General features: G+C 45.8%; 1 protein-coding gene across 2 annotated transcripts in view; it reads right to left on the minus strand.

Moving 5' to 3' along the window:
• Positions 1-13,113, minus strand: part of KLHL8 (kelch like family member 8) — a 406,134-nt gene that overhangs the window by 44,229 nt on the left and 348,792 nt on the right. For both annotated transcript variants that reach the window (XM_086961895.1, XM_086961896.1), the window contains exons 7-8: positions 2,791-2,959; positions 2,425-2,584 (exon numbers count right to left, since the gene is read on the minus strand). In XM_086961895.1, coding sequence (XP_086818021.1) covers positions 2,425-2,584; positions 2,791-2,959 — 329 coding nt within the window. The remainder of the gene's footprint in view (positions 1-2,424; positions 2,585-2,790; positions 2,960-13,113) is intronic.

Here is a 13,113-nt window from a genome sequence, read left to right on the forward strand (position 1 = left end):
AAAGGACAACGCCTGCTACTGGATGCATTTCTTCCTCTGAACTGAGGTCATGTTAAAATTCTGCCTTTTTCAATTGGACTCATTTTCGGGTCTAAACAAAATCCAAATAAAGTGGAGCCAGCACTCGGGCCAACAGAAATGCACTAATGGTCTTATTTGTGCAATTCTGATGGTTACATTGAAAGAAAAAGATGAAGGTAATTTTACAGAAGCAATCTAGTTGGTTCTATCTTGAATTTTTATGCTATACTAGAAGACCTTATAATTAAAACGTATAAATCAGGAAGCCCATGGCTACAGGTGCAGAGAATCTTTCTTATGGGGAATTAATCCAAGATCCCTACTTTGCATTGTATTCAGCTGCAACATATATTTTTCCATATTATTTCCAGTAATATCTTTTATACTGGCTCAACCACCTGCCACTTCGGGGTTAATATTTTGTTGAATAGTGCAGATTTAGCAAGAAAAGGTAAATTGGTACTGCCTTTTGGGCATGTTTTGTTAATTTTATGGTAGCACCATTTATTTATTATAATACTAGCAGCCCGTCCCGACCTTGTCCGGGAGCAACAGGCTTCCCCGACCCCCGCCCGCCCGACATTGTCCAGCAGCCCGGGCCCCCGCCCGGCCCGTCCCCCGCCTGCCCAGACCCCCGCCTGCCCCGACCCCCGCTTGCCCCGACATGGGTCCCCTTACCTCAGCCGCCGCTCCTCCCGTCTGTCCGCTGCTCGCACCGCCGCTGGCCTGTCCACTGCTCCTCACGTCACCGCTCCTCCCCCGCGCCATGTCCGCCGCTCCCTTACCTCAGCCGTCGTTCCTCCAGCCGGTCCGCTGCTCGCACCGCCGCGGGCCTGTCCGCTGCTCCTCACGTCACCGCTCCCCCCCCGCGCCATGTCCGCCGCTCCTCGTCGTGCTCCTGGACGCCACTCCTCCCCGAGCTCCTGACGTGAGCACGCACGTCGCGGCTGGGGCTACTTCGGAGGGACTACTTTTTCTACTGTAAACTTTTTAAATAACGTTCTTTTTTTACATTTATATAGCCTATAACCATCTAACCATCTACACACCCTGACGATTCCAACGGTGTATCGGGTGTGTGATTTGGCGTTGTGGTTCCAGAGTTTACCCGCCTCAAAGGCTGAAAGTTCTTCCTTTATTATAGTAGCATAGATTTGCAAACTGATACATGCAAATCCTGGTTTTTAGAGTTCAGTTGCTTGGTGAAAAGTTTCAAAATCTCATGAAGTTTGTCAAGATTTCTAAAGACGTTCATACATTGTGCTGAAGTGATGTGCCACAATTTTACTCACATGTACCTGAATATTGTCCAAGTGCACAAACCCTTCTCTTGCTTGGAAATGCCCATTACTAAAATACTATCATATAATGCTACTGTTTTAAGTTTGAAAAAGCCTAAACCCCTATACCAGCTTTGTAATTTAGATCAAGCACTGCGTCCTTCCTAGCATGCACAAGGCACATACATCCTTATGACATAGGGGAAACAGATATCCATGGACAGAGCCTGGTTTTGAAATCTGTCATTTTCCCTTTTTGGCATCTAAATCTCAACTAATTGCTGCCTCTCAACAACATCGGGATGTGTTTATGTCAGCAAAGAAAGGATCAGGTTGGCAGATAAATACTGACATTTCTTTCCAAGACTTTTTCAAAATTTGAAGCTTTAGGTTTGGCATGCAAATATATTGATGATCCCATGGAAGGTGCTTTATAAATTTAAAAGGTTACAAAAAGGTCAATAGTCTTGTTTGCGCTTTGTATAAAGTATGATAAAACAGCTAGCATTTGTTACAGACCGCAAAGTTATATTGGTTAAACTTGCGTTCATTGAAGTTAATAATTTTTAATTTAGTTGGCACAAATTTTTTGAATATAAAACTTACTTAACAAGTGCACCAAAGTGACAAATTAAGTTATGGCAATCAATGGAGTTTTACCATTACCAGTGGCGAAGGTACATAATACATTCATGGTGGGAGGCTGCAGCATAACAATTTGCAAGTTAGAATACAGTTTTCTTACCTGTGTATGTTCAGAGGTGCATCAACTTGATTTATTGGTTTATTAACATTTATATATTCATCGCCCATTATACCAATCGGTCTCTTGGTGATGAAGCACTCTGTTATCACTTAAAGATACTGTTCCATTCTTTTTTCTCTGAACGTTATTAGATTACAAGAATGATGGATATATCTTTCCCTCTTGCTAAGAAACACATATACATTTTTCAGTGCGGTGAAATTAGCAAATAAAAGAATCTGGTGGCGATAGTTGCTCCAGCCTCAAAGAACTGACTAATGGCAAGGAAATCACAGTGCTGGCAGACCACAGGCATGACTCTTGGCTACCACCCTCACATTTAGAAACACAGTTTGTCTTAATGTTGATCATACTTACCAACAACATATAAGCAGCCGTGCAGCTCACTAACTCCATTACCAGCTCTTCGCTGGCCCATCTCTTCAACTTCAATCCACTTATCTAAGTGTGGATCATATCTCTCTACACTGGAGAGGGAAGCCACACCATCATTGCCTCCGACTGCATACACATGATTCTAAGGAATAACAAAAACGAGAAGAGGACATAAACACTCAGGGACACATCTGAGGGGTAGAGTCTACATCCTTCTCCATAGAAATAAATCAAAGTTTGCACTTAAGTTGAAAATATCTTGGTGGCGGAAAGTTCACAAATTCAGATTGTAAATAATGTCATAGCACCAGACTTAATTGCAGTTTAACTTCAATGGCATTCTCTTACCACTAGTGCGACCGAGCCGACACCACCTCTTGGAGTAATCATAGGGGAAACGGAACCCCATCTGTCCAATTCAATATCGTATCGCTCCACATCATTGAAGCACGTGTTGTCATCCAGTCCTCCAATGGCATAAATTGGCCCGCCCAATGATGCAAGGGCAATTCCTCTTCTGTTAAATAAAATTAAGGAGCATATGATACGTTTTCAAATGAAGGCAGCACAAATTTGGTCAACTGATTTTAAGTTCAGAAAGAAGAAAAATACACAAAATATCAATTAAAACCAAAACACATAAGTATGTGTTGATGCCATACCAAATCTATATTTTGAATTGCGTCCAGAACATTTGCTGCTGATCACTTATGCAGAGACATAGGATGAACAATTGATTTGTTTCACTTTTGTGTATCACACAGGTCAACCGAGGCAGGGCGTCCGTGCGCTTAGCAAGTAAAACTACTTTTAAGTTGGGAATTCACATTACAGAGAAATTCGCAGAAAAGTAAGTGCAACATCAAACAAGTCATCAGAAGGAGGGATTATGTTACAAAACATCTATACTGACAGTATGAGAAGAAAGAGAAGCAAAAAGATGGGGCAAAAAATACTGAAGTGCTGATAAGCAAGGGAGAGTGATCTGAGCTCGCCAAAAGATTGGGGGAGCAGGTCATGTGAGCAAAATATGGCAAAAGGTTTGTGGAGAGGGCCTGGGAAATGAAGGTAGAGTAAAATACAGCAACAAAACAGGCAAGGCAAAACTAGAGGCATGAGGCCAATGCTACAATATGAGCTGGTGCTCAAGGACAGGATGAAGGTGGAATCAGGAAGAAGTAAAGAAGGAGAAGGATTAAGAGAGCTAGGCAAAGAAAGATAAATGCAAAAGTGATACAATCAGAATAGATCTAGGGAAGAGAAAAGATAAAGAAGGGGGACTAAGAGATAAGGAAAAGAAAGCAAAAATAGGATAGTAGCTACATATCATGCAAAAGCCTAAAAAGGCAGGTTTTCAATTTTTATGGAGTTGTAGAAAGTCCGTGTTTAGGTCTCGCCTAGGCATTGCGCACGCGCTGCTCTAGGAGAGGGCCTTTAGGAATCGGTCTTCACTTTTCAAGCACTCGTGCTTGTGGCGGTATCCACCTTGTGGGAGCGAGCAGCAGTGCGGCCACGTTAATTACAAACAGATGGCCCCTGCGTGCCACTGCTCGCTCCCGCAAGGTGGATGCCACCACAAGCACGAGCGCTTGAAAAGTGCAGACCGCTTGTTTTCATTGCCACAGATTTTCATAGTTCACTATTCTCTCTCTTAGGTTTGTTTCTCGGCATCCTTGTTTATACTTGGCTTTACGCATAAACACATGCCCTCCTACACTAATTGTCACCGTTTGGCGAGATGAACGGCACTTACTCGAACTCAGCCAATGAGCCAAGCTGGAAAATGTATGCAGAATCTTTCATTGTATGTACGTTTTGCTGAGTTGTTCTGTACGCAATAGCAAAGGCATGCATAATTTTCACAAAGCAGTGGCAAAGAGATACACAAGCAGTGGCATAGCCAATAGGTTTTGCCTTTGGGACCTTATAAGTGTTTAGCCATGCAGCAGTTGATGTTGTTGCACCAAGAATATTGTGCTGGATAACTAAACACGTATAAGGTCCCAAAGGCGAGACCTATTGGCTATGCCAATGCTTGCTTGAGGAAGTATTCTGTTTCAAACAGTTGGGGTGCACCAGGGAAGGATTAGGCTGTAGTAGAGCATGTTCTGAACTTTGATTTTAACCTGAAGACCTTTAGGCTTCTGGGCTTTTTACATCCTGCAGACATTTGTAAGAAAGATCAGTAGGTTGGATTTTGTTGGCGAATAAATTAAATGTGACACAGGCAAGCTTGAAAGTACTCAGGGCTTCTGGAGATAGCCAGTAAAGTTCACAATAGGGTGATGTTCTCAGTCTCGGTCACAAAGAAATGTGTCTGACCTCTGAATTAGGTAAAAGGGGCATAAAGGTTCTAAAGAGAAATTGCAATTCTGTTTAGCCAGTGTTTGATATTTAGGTCACTACATCACAGCTGGTGAAGACATCTGATCCCATCAAAGCTATCTGTAAGCTGTCCAGATCTGTTACAGTGTCAAAGGGATGCACTCTTTGCAAATATTGGGCTACTGTAGTCAATAGGTTTTGGGTTATGCTAATATTTTCAAACTTTTACAAGATTTTGTTAAGTAAGACATCCCAGAACTATTGCCTTGGTCCAAGGAAGCAAAATAAGCATTTGTATCTTTGAAATAAGAGTTGTTTTTGGGGACTCCAAATCCCAGGATCCCTGCTGGAGGAGGGGGAGAAGAGGAAGGTTTCACGCTGACAGCGCTATAAAGCGACACCCTCTGCCCCGCAGTGCAGGAAGCAAACTCTGTTGTTGGGGACTCCAAGTCCCAGGATCCCTGCTAGGGGAGGCAGGCAGCTCCACCCTGATAGCGCTATAAAGTGCCACCATCTGCCCCGCCATCACCAGGAAGAGGCTGGGTCTCGATGGATTTCCCTATTCGGACTGCAGGCTTCGCTTTTTCAGGTAAGTCTGCATTAAGGCACGCTAGCCCAGGCAGTGCTCATCGGCGATTTCAAGCTCTGTTTACTTGTTCTTAATCTGTAAGAGGCTTATAAACATTTTAAACTTTGAGTGTCACGATCTTTACATTGCCACGCTACTCACCCGATCCTCTCCTGACCTCTCCTCCTTTTCCCACTCGCTCTCACGTGGTCTAGGGACCATGAGGGTGTCAGCTGCTGCACAGCAGGGCTGATTGGTGGGGAGGAGCCAGGGGTAACGGGGGCATAATAGGGAACGCTGGAGCGGACGCGTAGCGGACACGCCGAAGGCGCGCCTAAGGCAAGCCCGTCTGCGCCCGTCCACGCCCAGCCGGGTCCAGGGGCCAGGACCCCAGGCCAATCCTGGGCATATACAAGTAACAAACTTAAATCCCTTGCACTTAAACCTTGATCCTTAAAATCTGAGACGGCAACTGCTCTCAAGAGAGAAGGTCTCCTCACCTCTGCAGGGGGAGAGACACCCAACGCCCCCTGCCTCATAACCCGGACCTCCCTAAGCTCAGCAGCACTGACACCCTCAAACTCTCGGTCCTGAATACACGCTCACTACAAAAACATGCAATTTAGATCTTCACTTTCCTACAAAATGAGGCCCCTGACATTCTAGCTCTCACAGAAACGTTGATGATTCTGGACCTAGTATCGTGGCGGCACTACCCGAAGGTTACGATGCCGTCTGGCAAAACAGGCCAGCGGAAAAAAGAGGAGGTGGGGTGGCTTTCCTGTTCAAAAGTCATCTGACCTTGGAAAAAGTGTCTGGAGAAACCCTAGAAGGAGCAGATATCCTAACTGTCAAGATCTGCCACCACTCATCCATCATAATAATCAACATAGCATATCGCCCACTTAAATGCCCACCGCGCTTTGTAGACCTCCTGACTGAATATGTCTCTAACCTCCGCTCACGTTTTCAACAACTCGTGGTGGTAGGTGACTTCAACTACCACTGGGATCTACAATCTAGAGATGCAAAGGCCCGACAGCTAGAGGAGACGCTCACCACTCTCGGGCTTACCCAGCTAGTTACGACTCCCATGCATGAGCTTGGACATATCCTAAACCTGGCCTGGTCCACACTCCTCCTGGTTATACTAAGGGATATCACCCCATGTGCATGGTCAGACCACCACTGCATCAACCTCATACACTCCCCCCCCCAGCTAGGTGCTAAGCAGGACCCTCGCCGGACTGGAAATATGTCCGTAGTTGGTCGAAAATTGAAGGCCCAAAACTAGTAAGCACCCCGAGACAGCCCCTTCAGGAGGCTGTACTCAGCAGATATTGATGAATGGTCCGAAGCCATCTCCAGCCGGCTTCTCTCCGCTATCAATAAGCTAGCCCCGGAAAATAAAATAAAAACTAGTAATAAAGGCAAAGGAGCTCCATAGTTCTCGGAGGAGCTCAGAGCCTTGAAACGCGCACTCCGACACCATGAACGGCAATGGCGTAAAAACTATGAGCCTCAGACCCTCAGAGTATAGAGCTAATGTCGGAACATACAAAAAAGCTCTCGTACGGCGGAAGGCTGAATACTACGAAAATAGGATCCTAGTAGCAACCAACAAAAAGAAACGTCTAAAATCCTGAAATCCAGAAAGAACATACTGACCGAGATTGACAACTCCCCATTCAAGCAGCTCCCCAAGGACGATTAGGTTATCCTGGGAAAGAGGGTAGAATTGCTCTCGGCCTTTCACGCTCTTGACTCCGAAAACCTGAGACTCATTGCCACTAAAATCAAATCTGGCTCACCTGCCGACCCCTGTCCCCCTAGGATCTTTAATTTAGCCCTCCCAGAAATCAAGGCAGAAATCCTCACCCTGTTGAACCTCTGTCTGAAGACGGGGAAGGTTCCAAGACACTTCAAAGAAGCCAGAATCATCCCCCTGCTCAAAAAGTCAGGTGCGGACACATCCAATATGAAAAATTATAGACCTATTTCCCAACTAAGATTCCTGGCCAAAATATTAGAGCAATATGCCCTGCAAACTTTATCCAGGTTCATGGAAGAGCACCACCTTCTAGGGGACAGACAGGCTGGTTTTCGAGCACACCCTAGGACAGAATTGGTAATGCTATCAGTGCTCAATGAGATCAGGATGACTGCTGACAACAACAAGCCCTGTGTCCTGGTCCTCCTTGACCTGTCGGCAGCGTTCGACACGGTCAACCATGCCCTACTCCTGGAAAGATTGAGAGGAATGGGGATTGGGGGGTCCATCTTACCATAGGTCACATCATTCTTGACAAATCGTACCCAAAGAATTCAGATGGGCGACTGGGTCTCGGAGAAGGGGCCTAGCCCCTGTGGAGTCCCCCAGGGCTCTGCCTTATCACCCCTCCTATTCAACATATTCCTCTGAATCCTGATCACTGCTCTCGTGGCAATGGACTGCCAAGTGTTCAATTATGCAGACTACACTCAAATCACTCTGCAAATTGATAACTCTCCCAAGCACACTCTTAGACGAAAGACTTGCTGCGCTTCGCGGTTAACTGGATGACGGCCAACTGACTTAAGATTAATCCAGACAAAACCGAGGTTCTGGCCATGATCGACGCTCGCAACCCTTGGAGCTCCCTCTATTGGCCTCAGTAGCTGGGTGATGCTCCAACCCCAGCCCCAGTGGTTAGAGCCTGGGCATCAAAGTGGACGCTAAGCTCTCACTGGCCACCCAAGTTCTCACGGAGTTCGGCAATTGCGTGGACCTACTCCGGCGATTAAGGAGACTCTCCCCATTCTCTCCTTCACCATGAGAACGGTGGTAGCCGTCATGATCTTGTCTCGCCTAGAGGATGGCAACTCGCTCTATATTGGACTACCAGACTCCCTCACGGGCAAACTTCAGATAGTCATGAATGACGCCGCCAGGCTAATTTTTAAACTTCCTAGACGCACACGGGCTTCACCCCTACTACACCCCTACTATAATGTCTCCACTGGCTGCCCATAAAACGGAGGGTCAAATTCAAGGGCCTCTCCATTGCTCACAAGGCCCTATACAGTCAGGCCAAAACCTATATCAAACAACGACTTGAGAAATACGTCCCAGGACGCTCGCTAAGATCATCCTTGGAGGGCTTATTACACTGCCCCCGTTTCAAATACACCACCAAGGGTGACCGAGCCTTCTCTATCCTCCTCCCAAAACACTGTGGAACAAGCTGCCCAGTCAGCTCCGGGCGGAAAATCTCCTTCTCCCCTTCAGAAAAAACTAAAAACTATTCTCTTCACAGAAGCTTGGTCCTAACTGTTATCACTCTCCCTGGAACTGTCGCTGCTCTTCTTGAAGCGCTTACAGACCTTCCGGTATTAAGTGCTCTATAAATCAAAATTAACAATAACAATAATACACCTTGCATGCCCTCCTTATTTGCACCTTGGACCAGTAGATTACTGCCTCCTATGGGACTGTGTTTGTAAAGTTAATGAAGTAATTTTGTCCTGACTGGACTACTGTAACATTTTGTGCATTGGCACTAATAAGTCAGTCGTAAGAAGACTCCAGCATGCCCGAAATACATGCAGCCAGGCTGCTTTATGCCCTTTCAAAATTTTGCTCGATTTCTAGTGTCCTTTACAAACTGTACTGACTTCCAGTGAAGAAGTGCATCCACTTCAAGACCTTGTGTATTGCTCATAAGATCTTATACTCCCAAAGAGCTCCCATTCTGTCAAATCTCCTTTCTTGCTAAAGACCTTTCTGTCGCCTACGTTGAGCTGGTCTTAACTTGCCCACTATACTGCAAATTCGGAAGGCCAGAGCTGGAGGCTGCTCGTTTTGTGCCAAAGCTCCTGTTCTTTGGAATGCACTTAGTCTTTCCATCAGGAAAACTGGAAACCATCTGCACTACAGGAAATCTTTGAGGACATGGATAAATTGCCTGCCATTTCTCTCTGTAAGGCCGATTGCATCAGTTTCCTATTTTCCAGGTCCAGCGCTGCGAAGCCGGTTGTTGGGGCAGCTATGCACTCTATAAAACCCCATAACACATAAAACTAACCATGGGCGTAGTTTGCGAAGTAGCGCTACGCTCAGCTACGCAAAGTGCACTTCGCAAGCTACGCGAAGCACTACGCGAACTGCGTAGTAGCCTGTTCGCACTGTGCAAGATCCCATTTTCAATGATTGCACAGTGCGGACAAGCATCCTACACTGTGCAATCATTGAAAAAGGCATCTTGCACAGTGCGAGCTGTAGTTGTCTGCCGCTAGAGTAGATTTTTACTCGAGCTGCAGCTTTCTCAATGCGGACTGGTAGTGTCTCATCGTGAGCGGTCGCGAGCATACGCAACCACACGCAATGAGAAACCTGACCTACCCGCATTGAGAATCTCGCCGGGTGGTTTATTTTCCACACTCGCGATCGGTAACTTGATGTTTCTGATCGCGTACGAGGAAAAAGTATCACCGGGAGGTCATTTTTCTTGCTCGCGGTAGCCAACTTGACATTGAGGACCGCGAGCAAGCAAAAAATGACCGCTGCACTACGCATGTTTGTACTGTGCTACGTGCAGTTTGCGTATTGTGAAGTAGCATAGTGCTTTGCCCAAGGGGGATTCAAATTTGCTGTGGGGTATAATCAACATTTTTATTGCGTATTTGATTTTATAGACAAAGTGGTCTCCAGGAATACATGCTTGGGTTTATGGCTGGTTGTCACCCTTTACTTTCTTTTCTTCCCAATGTGAGCATAGCCTTGACTCAAATATACACTCAAGGGGGTGCCTTTTACTTACTTTTTATAGACTAGATCTAGAGTGTGCCTCGAATAACCTGACGTTTCATGAGATTCCACATGTACCGGGTAGGGTTGTCTTGTACCATAATTGGCTATACTTTTATGTCTAGAAGCATGCATACCTGTCTCTCTAACAGGGAAGTTCCTCCCAGTATTTATAGCGATTATAACCCCATAATGACACTGGGTGCAGACTAATTTGGTACTCTGTATACAGGTCGCTAAATCTGCGCAAAACTAGGGCTGGTTGAGGGGTTCGGATAAATTTGTGTCTCAGAGGAAAACGGCCCGATTATGTTTTGGGTAGCTTTAGGGAGTTAAATTCAAATATTGGAGCCCTGCTCCGAAACAGACTATAGGTAACAGGTCAGATCATAACAAGTCTTGGTTCGACAAGAAGTGTAGAGAAGCAAATAATAACCTTAGAAGGGAATTAAAGCCCAGAGATAGGGAAGTAATAAGAGCTTGTAGGAAGGAATACACACTGTCGCTAAAAAAGAGAAAGGCTAACTTGATTGAACAATGGAAAAAATTGACGTATGCATGTCAAACTAAAAATTCACAAACCTTTTGGAAGGCAGTACATGCTGTCCTTTCTGCATGTAGCACATCTAACAGACTCGGTGTGCATTTTGGCCCCAGGAGTGGATGCATTATTTTGGGAAAATGTATAGCACAAATGAATGTAACCAGGGCAGAGGAAAGTAACTGTCCTGTCCTGTCACTAGATGTTTACTTTTTCTCTGGGGAGGTGTTTGAATCTATTCTTAATAGCCCTTCGAAAAAAGCACTCAAGCCCAAATGGATCCCCATTGATCTATATAAGGAAAACTCTGGGTTCTGCCCCCCCCCCCACCTCACAAGGCCCTCTGTTTGACATATAAAGCCCTCCATGACTCAGGACCTTCCTCTCTGAAGAAAGCCTTATCATGGTACACTCCTACAAGAAACCTAAGATCAGCAGGTTCCTTCAGAGTAAATGGTATCAGATTTAAAAATCGAAATGGGGTGGCAGCAGCTTTGTGGTCAGAGCAGCTACATCCTGGAATCTCCTTCCGATCAATCTTAGGTCAGCTCCTTCCCTGCCCTGGTTCAGGAAACTTTTACAAACGTGTCTTCATTCAGTAGGTCCTCCCTTGTGCTCTTTAACTGCCTACAAATTCAGCGCCTCTGGTTATACGTTGCGCTTTACAAATAGCTTAACATAAGAAAACATTAACTCAGCAGGTAAGGTTGGTATACCACCCTTTGGTGCTCCTCCATTATTGTGCCTGTTTTTAAAAGGGCAACGCGCAGGATCCAAAATGCTACTGCCAATTTTCCCTCTTGACTCTGCGGTCAAAATCATTGAGAGAATTCTTCAGGATCGATTGCTCCTTCGGTCCACAAAGAATGCTTTTTTTCTTAAGTCCAATTTAGGTTCAGGGAAGGACTTGGAACGATAGAACAATGCTTAAAATTGCACCATTTAGTGTTTTAATATAAGTTTGGCCCCTCCATCTAGCATTTATGGACCTATCCAGTGCTTTTGATGTTCGATAGGTCTTTTACATGGGCACCACGTGTAACCAACAGGAAAAATCGATTTCTACAAGCAGTTGGTACGTTTTTAGGGCTCGCCTGCTGATGCGCTTCTGCGCATCGCTGGCGAAGCTCTATTACGGCTTATCCAGTGTTGATCCACCACTGGCGATTCCACTGGCGATTTCTTCAAGTGCATGTGCTTTTTAGGTCATTGCGCAAGCGCAAGCCCTAAAAAGCGCGTGCACAATGCCACCAGCCCCCTGCCTGCCTGCCTCGCATTACCAGATCAAAGGCAGCCCAGCCCCCCTCCCACAAGCTTCTCAGCGTGTGCTCTGCCTCAGGCCTGCATTTCTCCTCCCCTCGGGCAAACAGATAGCCGCAATAACACCCTCCCTGCTCAGCTTTTTTTTCTCAATTTCTCCCCGTCTACACTTCCCATTAGGAGCCCTTCCTCCCCCAGATAATCTATCTCCATAAGAGATAAGCAGCTCTTCCACCATCTCAAACCCGTATTAGTGCTCCTCACTATGCATGTTTTTACTTAGAAAATCAGCACAATGCAGCAGTGTGACATCAAGCCAGGTTCATCGACATCACTGCAAAAGTAAAGTTTTTATTCCCCATTTCCTCTTCAAGAAAGTGACTGCGCATCAGCCTCTACGGATCAGAAAGCGGAGCCCCTCCACTGACCGGGCTGCGAGTCAAATGGCCATGTTTCACAAATTATGGTTTTCGTGGTCTTATTCTGGAGTAGCCCTGTTGGCAAGAGAGGAAAGAGCAAGGCTCTGACAGTCAGTCCTCCTCTGCTTCATAGTATGCCGCGCCACTATAGTAAGTTGAACAAGGGATATTATTTGACAGAAAGAGGCAACCTGCATCTATTCACGGAAATACATTGAGCAGTCTACATTTTTATTTTTTAAAGCTACATACAATGCACCATAACTATTCTAGGTCTACAAATGGAAATACATAACAAGCAATATTTTTATTTATTTTTTAAGAGGTGCATACTTAAAAAAATGATTACAAAAATTAAACATCAACTAGTAATTAAAAAACCTAGCAATTAAGATATGCCACGTCAAATAATAACTTTTGTCGCCAATTAATTATCAGTGTCTGGAATGGATATGGTCACACCCTCACTCACCCTCAACCCCTCACCCACCCTCAACCCCTCACCCACACCCTCACTCACCCTCAACACCTCACCCTCAACCCCTCCCTCACGCTCACCCACCCTCACCCTCACTCACCCTCAACACCTCACCCTCACTCACCCTCAACCCCTCACCCTCACTCACCCTCAACCCCTCACCCTCACTCACCCTCAACCCCTCACCCTCACTCACCCTCAACTCCTCACCCTCAACACCTCACTCACCCCCACGCTCACCCTCACGCTCACCCTCACGCTCACCCACCCTCACCCTCAACACCTCACCCTCAC

The sequence above is a fragment of the Lissotriton vulgaris genome, chromosome 3_1, assembly GCF_964263255.1.
Source record: "Lissotriton vulgaris chromosome 3_1, aLisVul1.2, whole genome shotgun sequence".
Taxonomy (NCBI): domain Eukaryota; kingdom Metazoa; phylum Chordata; class Amphibia; order Caudata; family Salamandridae; genus Lissotriton; species Lissotriton vulgaris.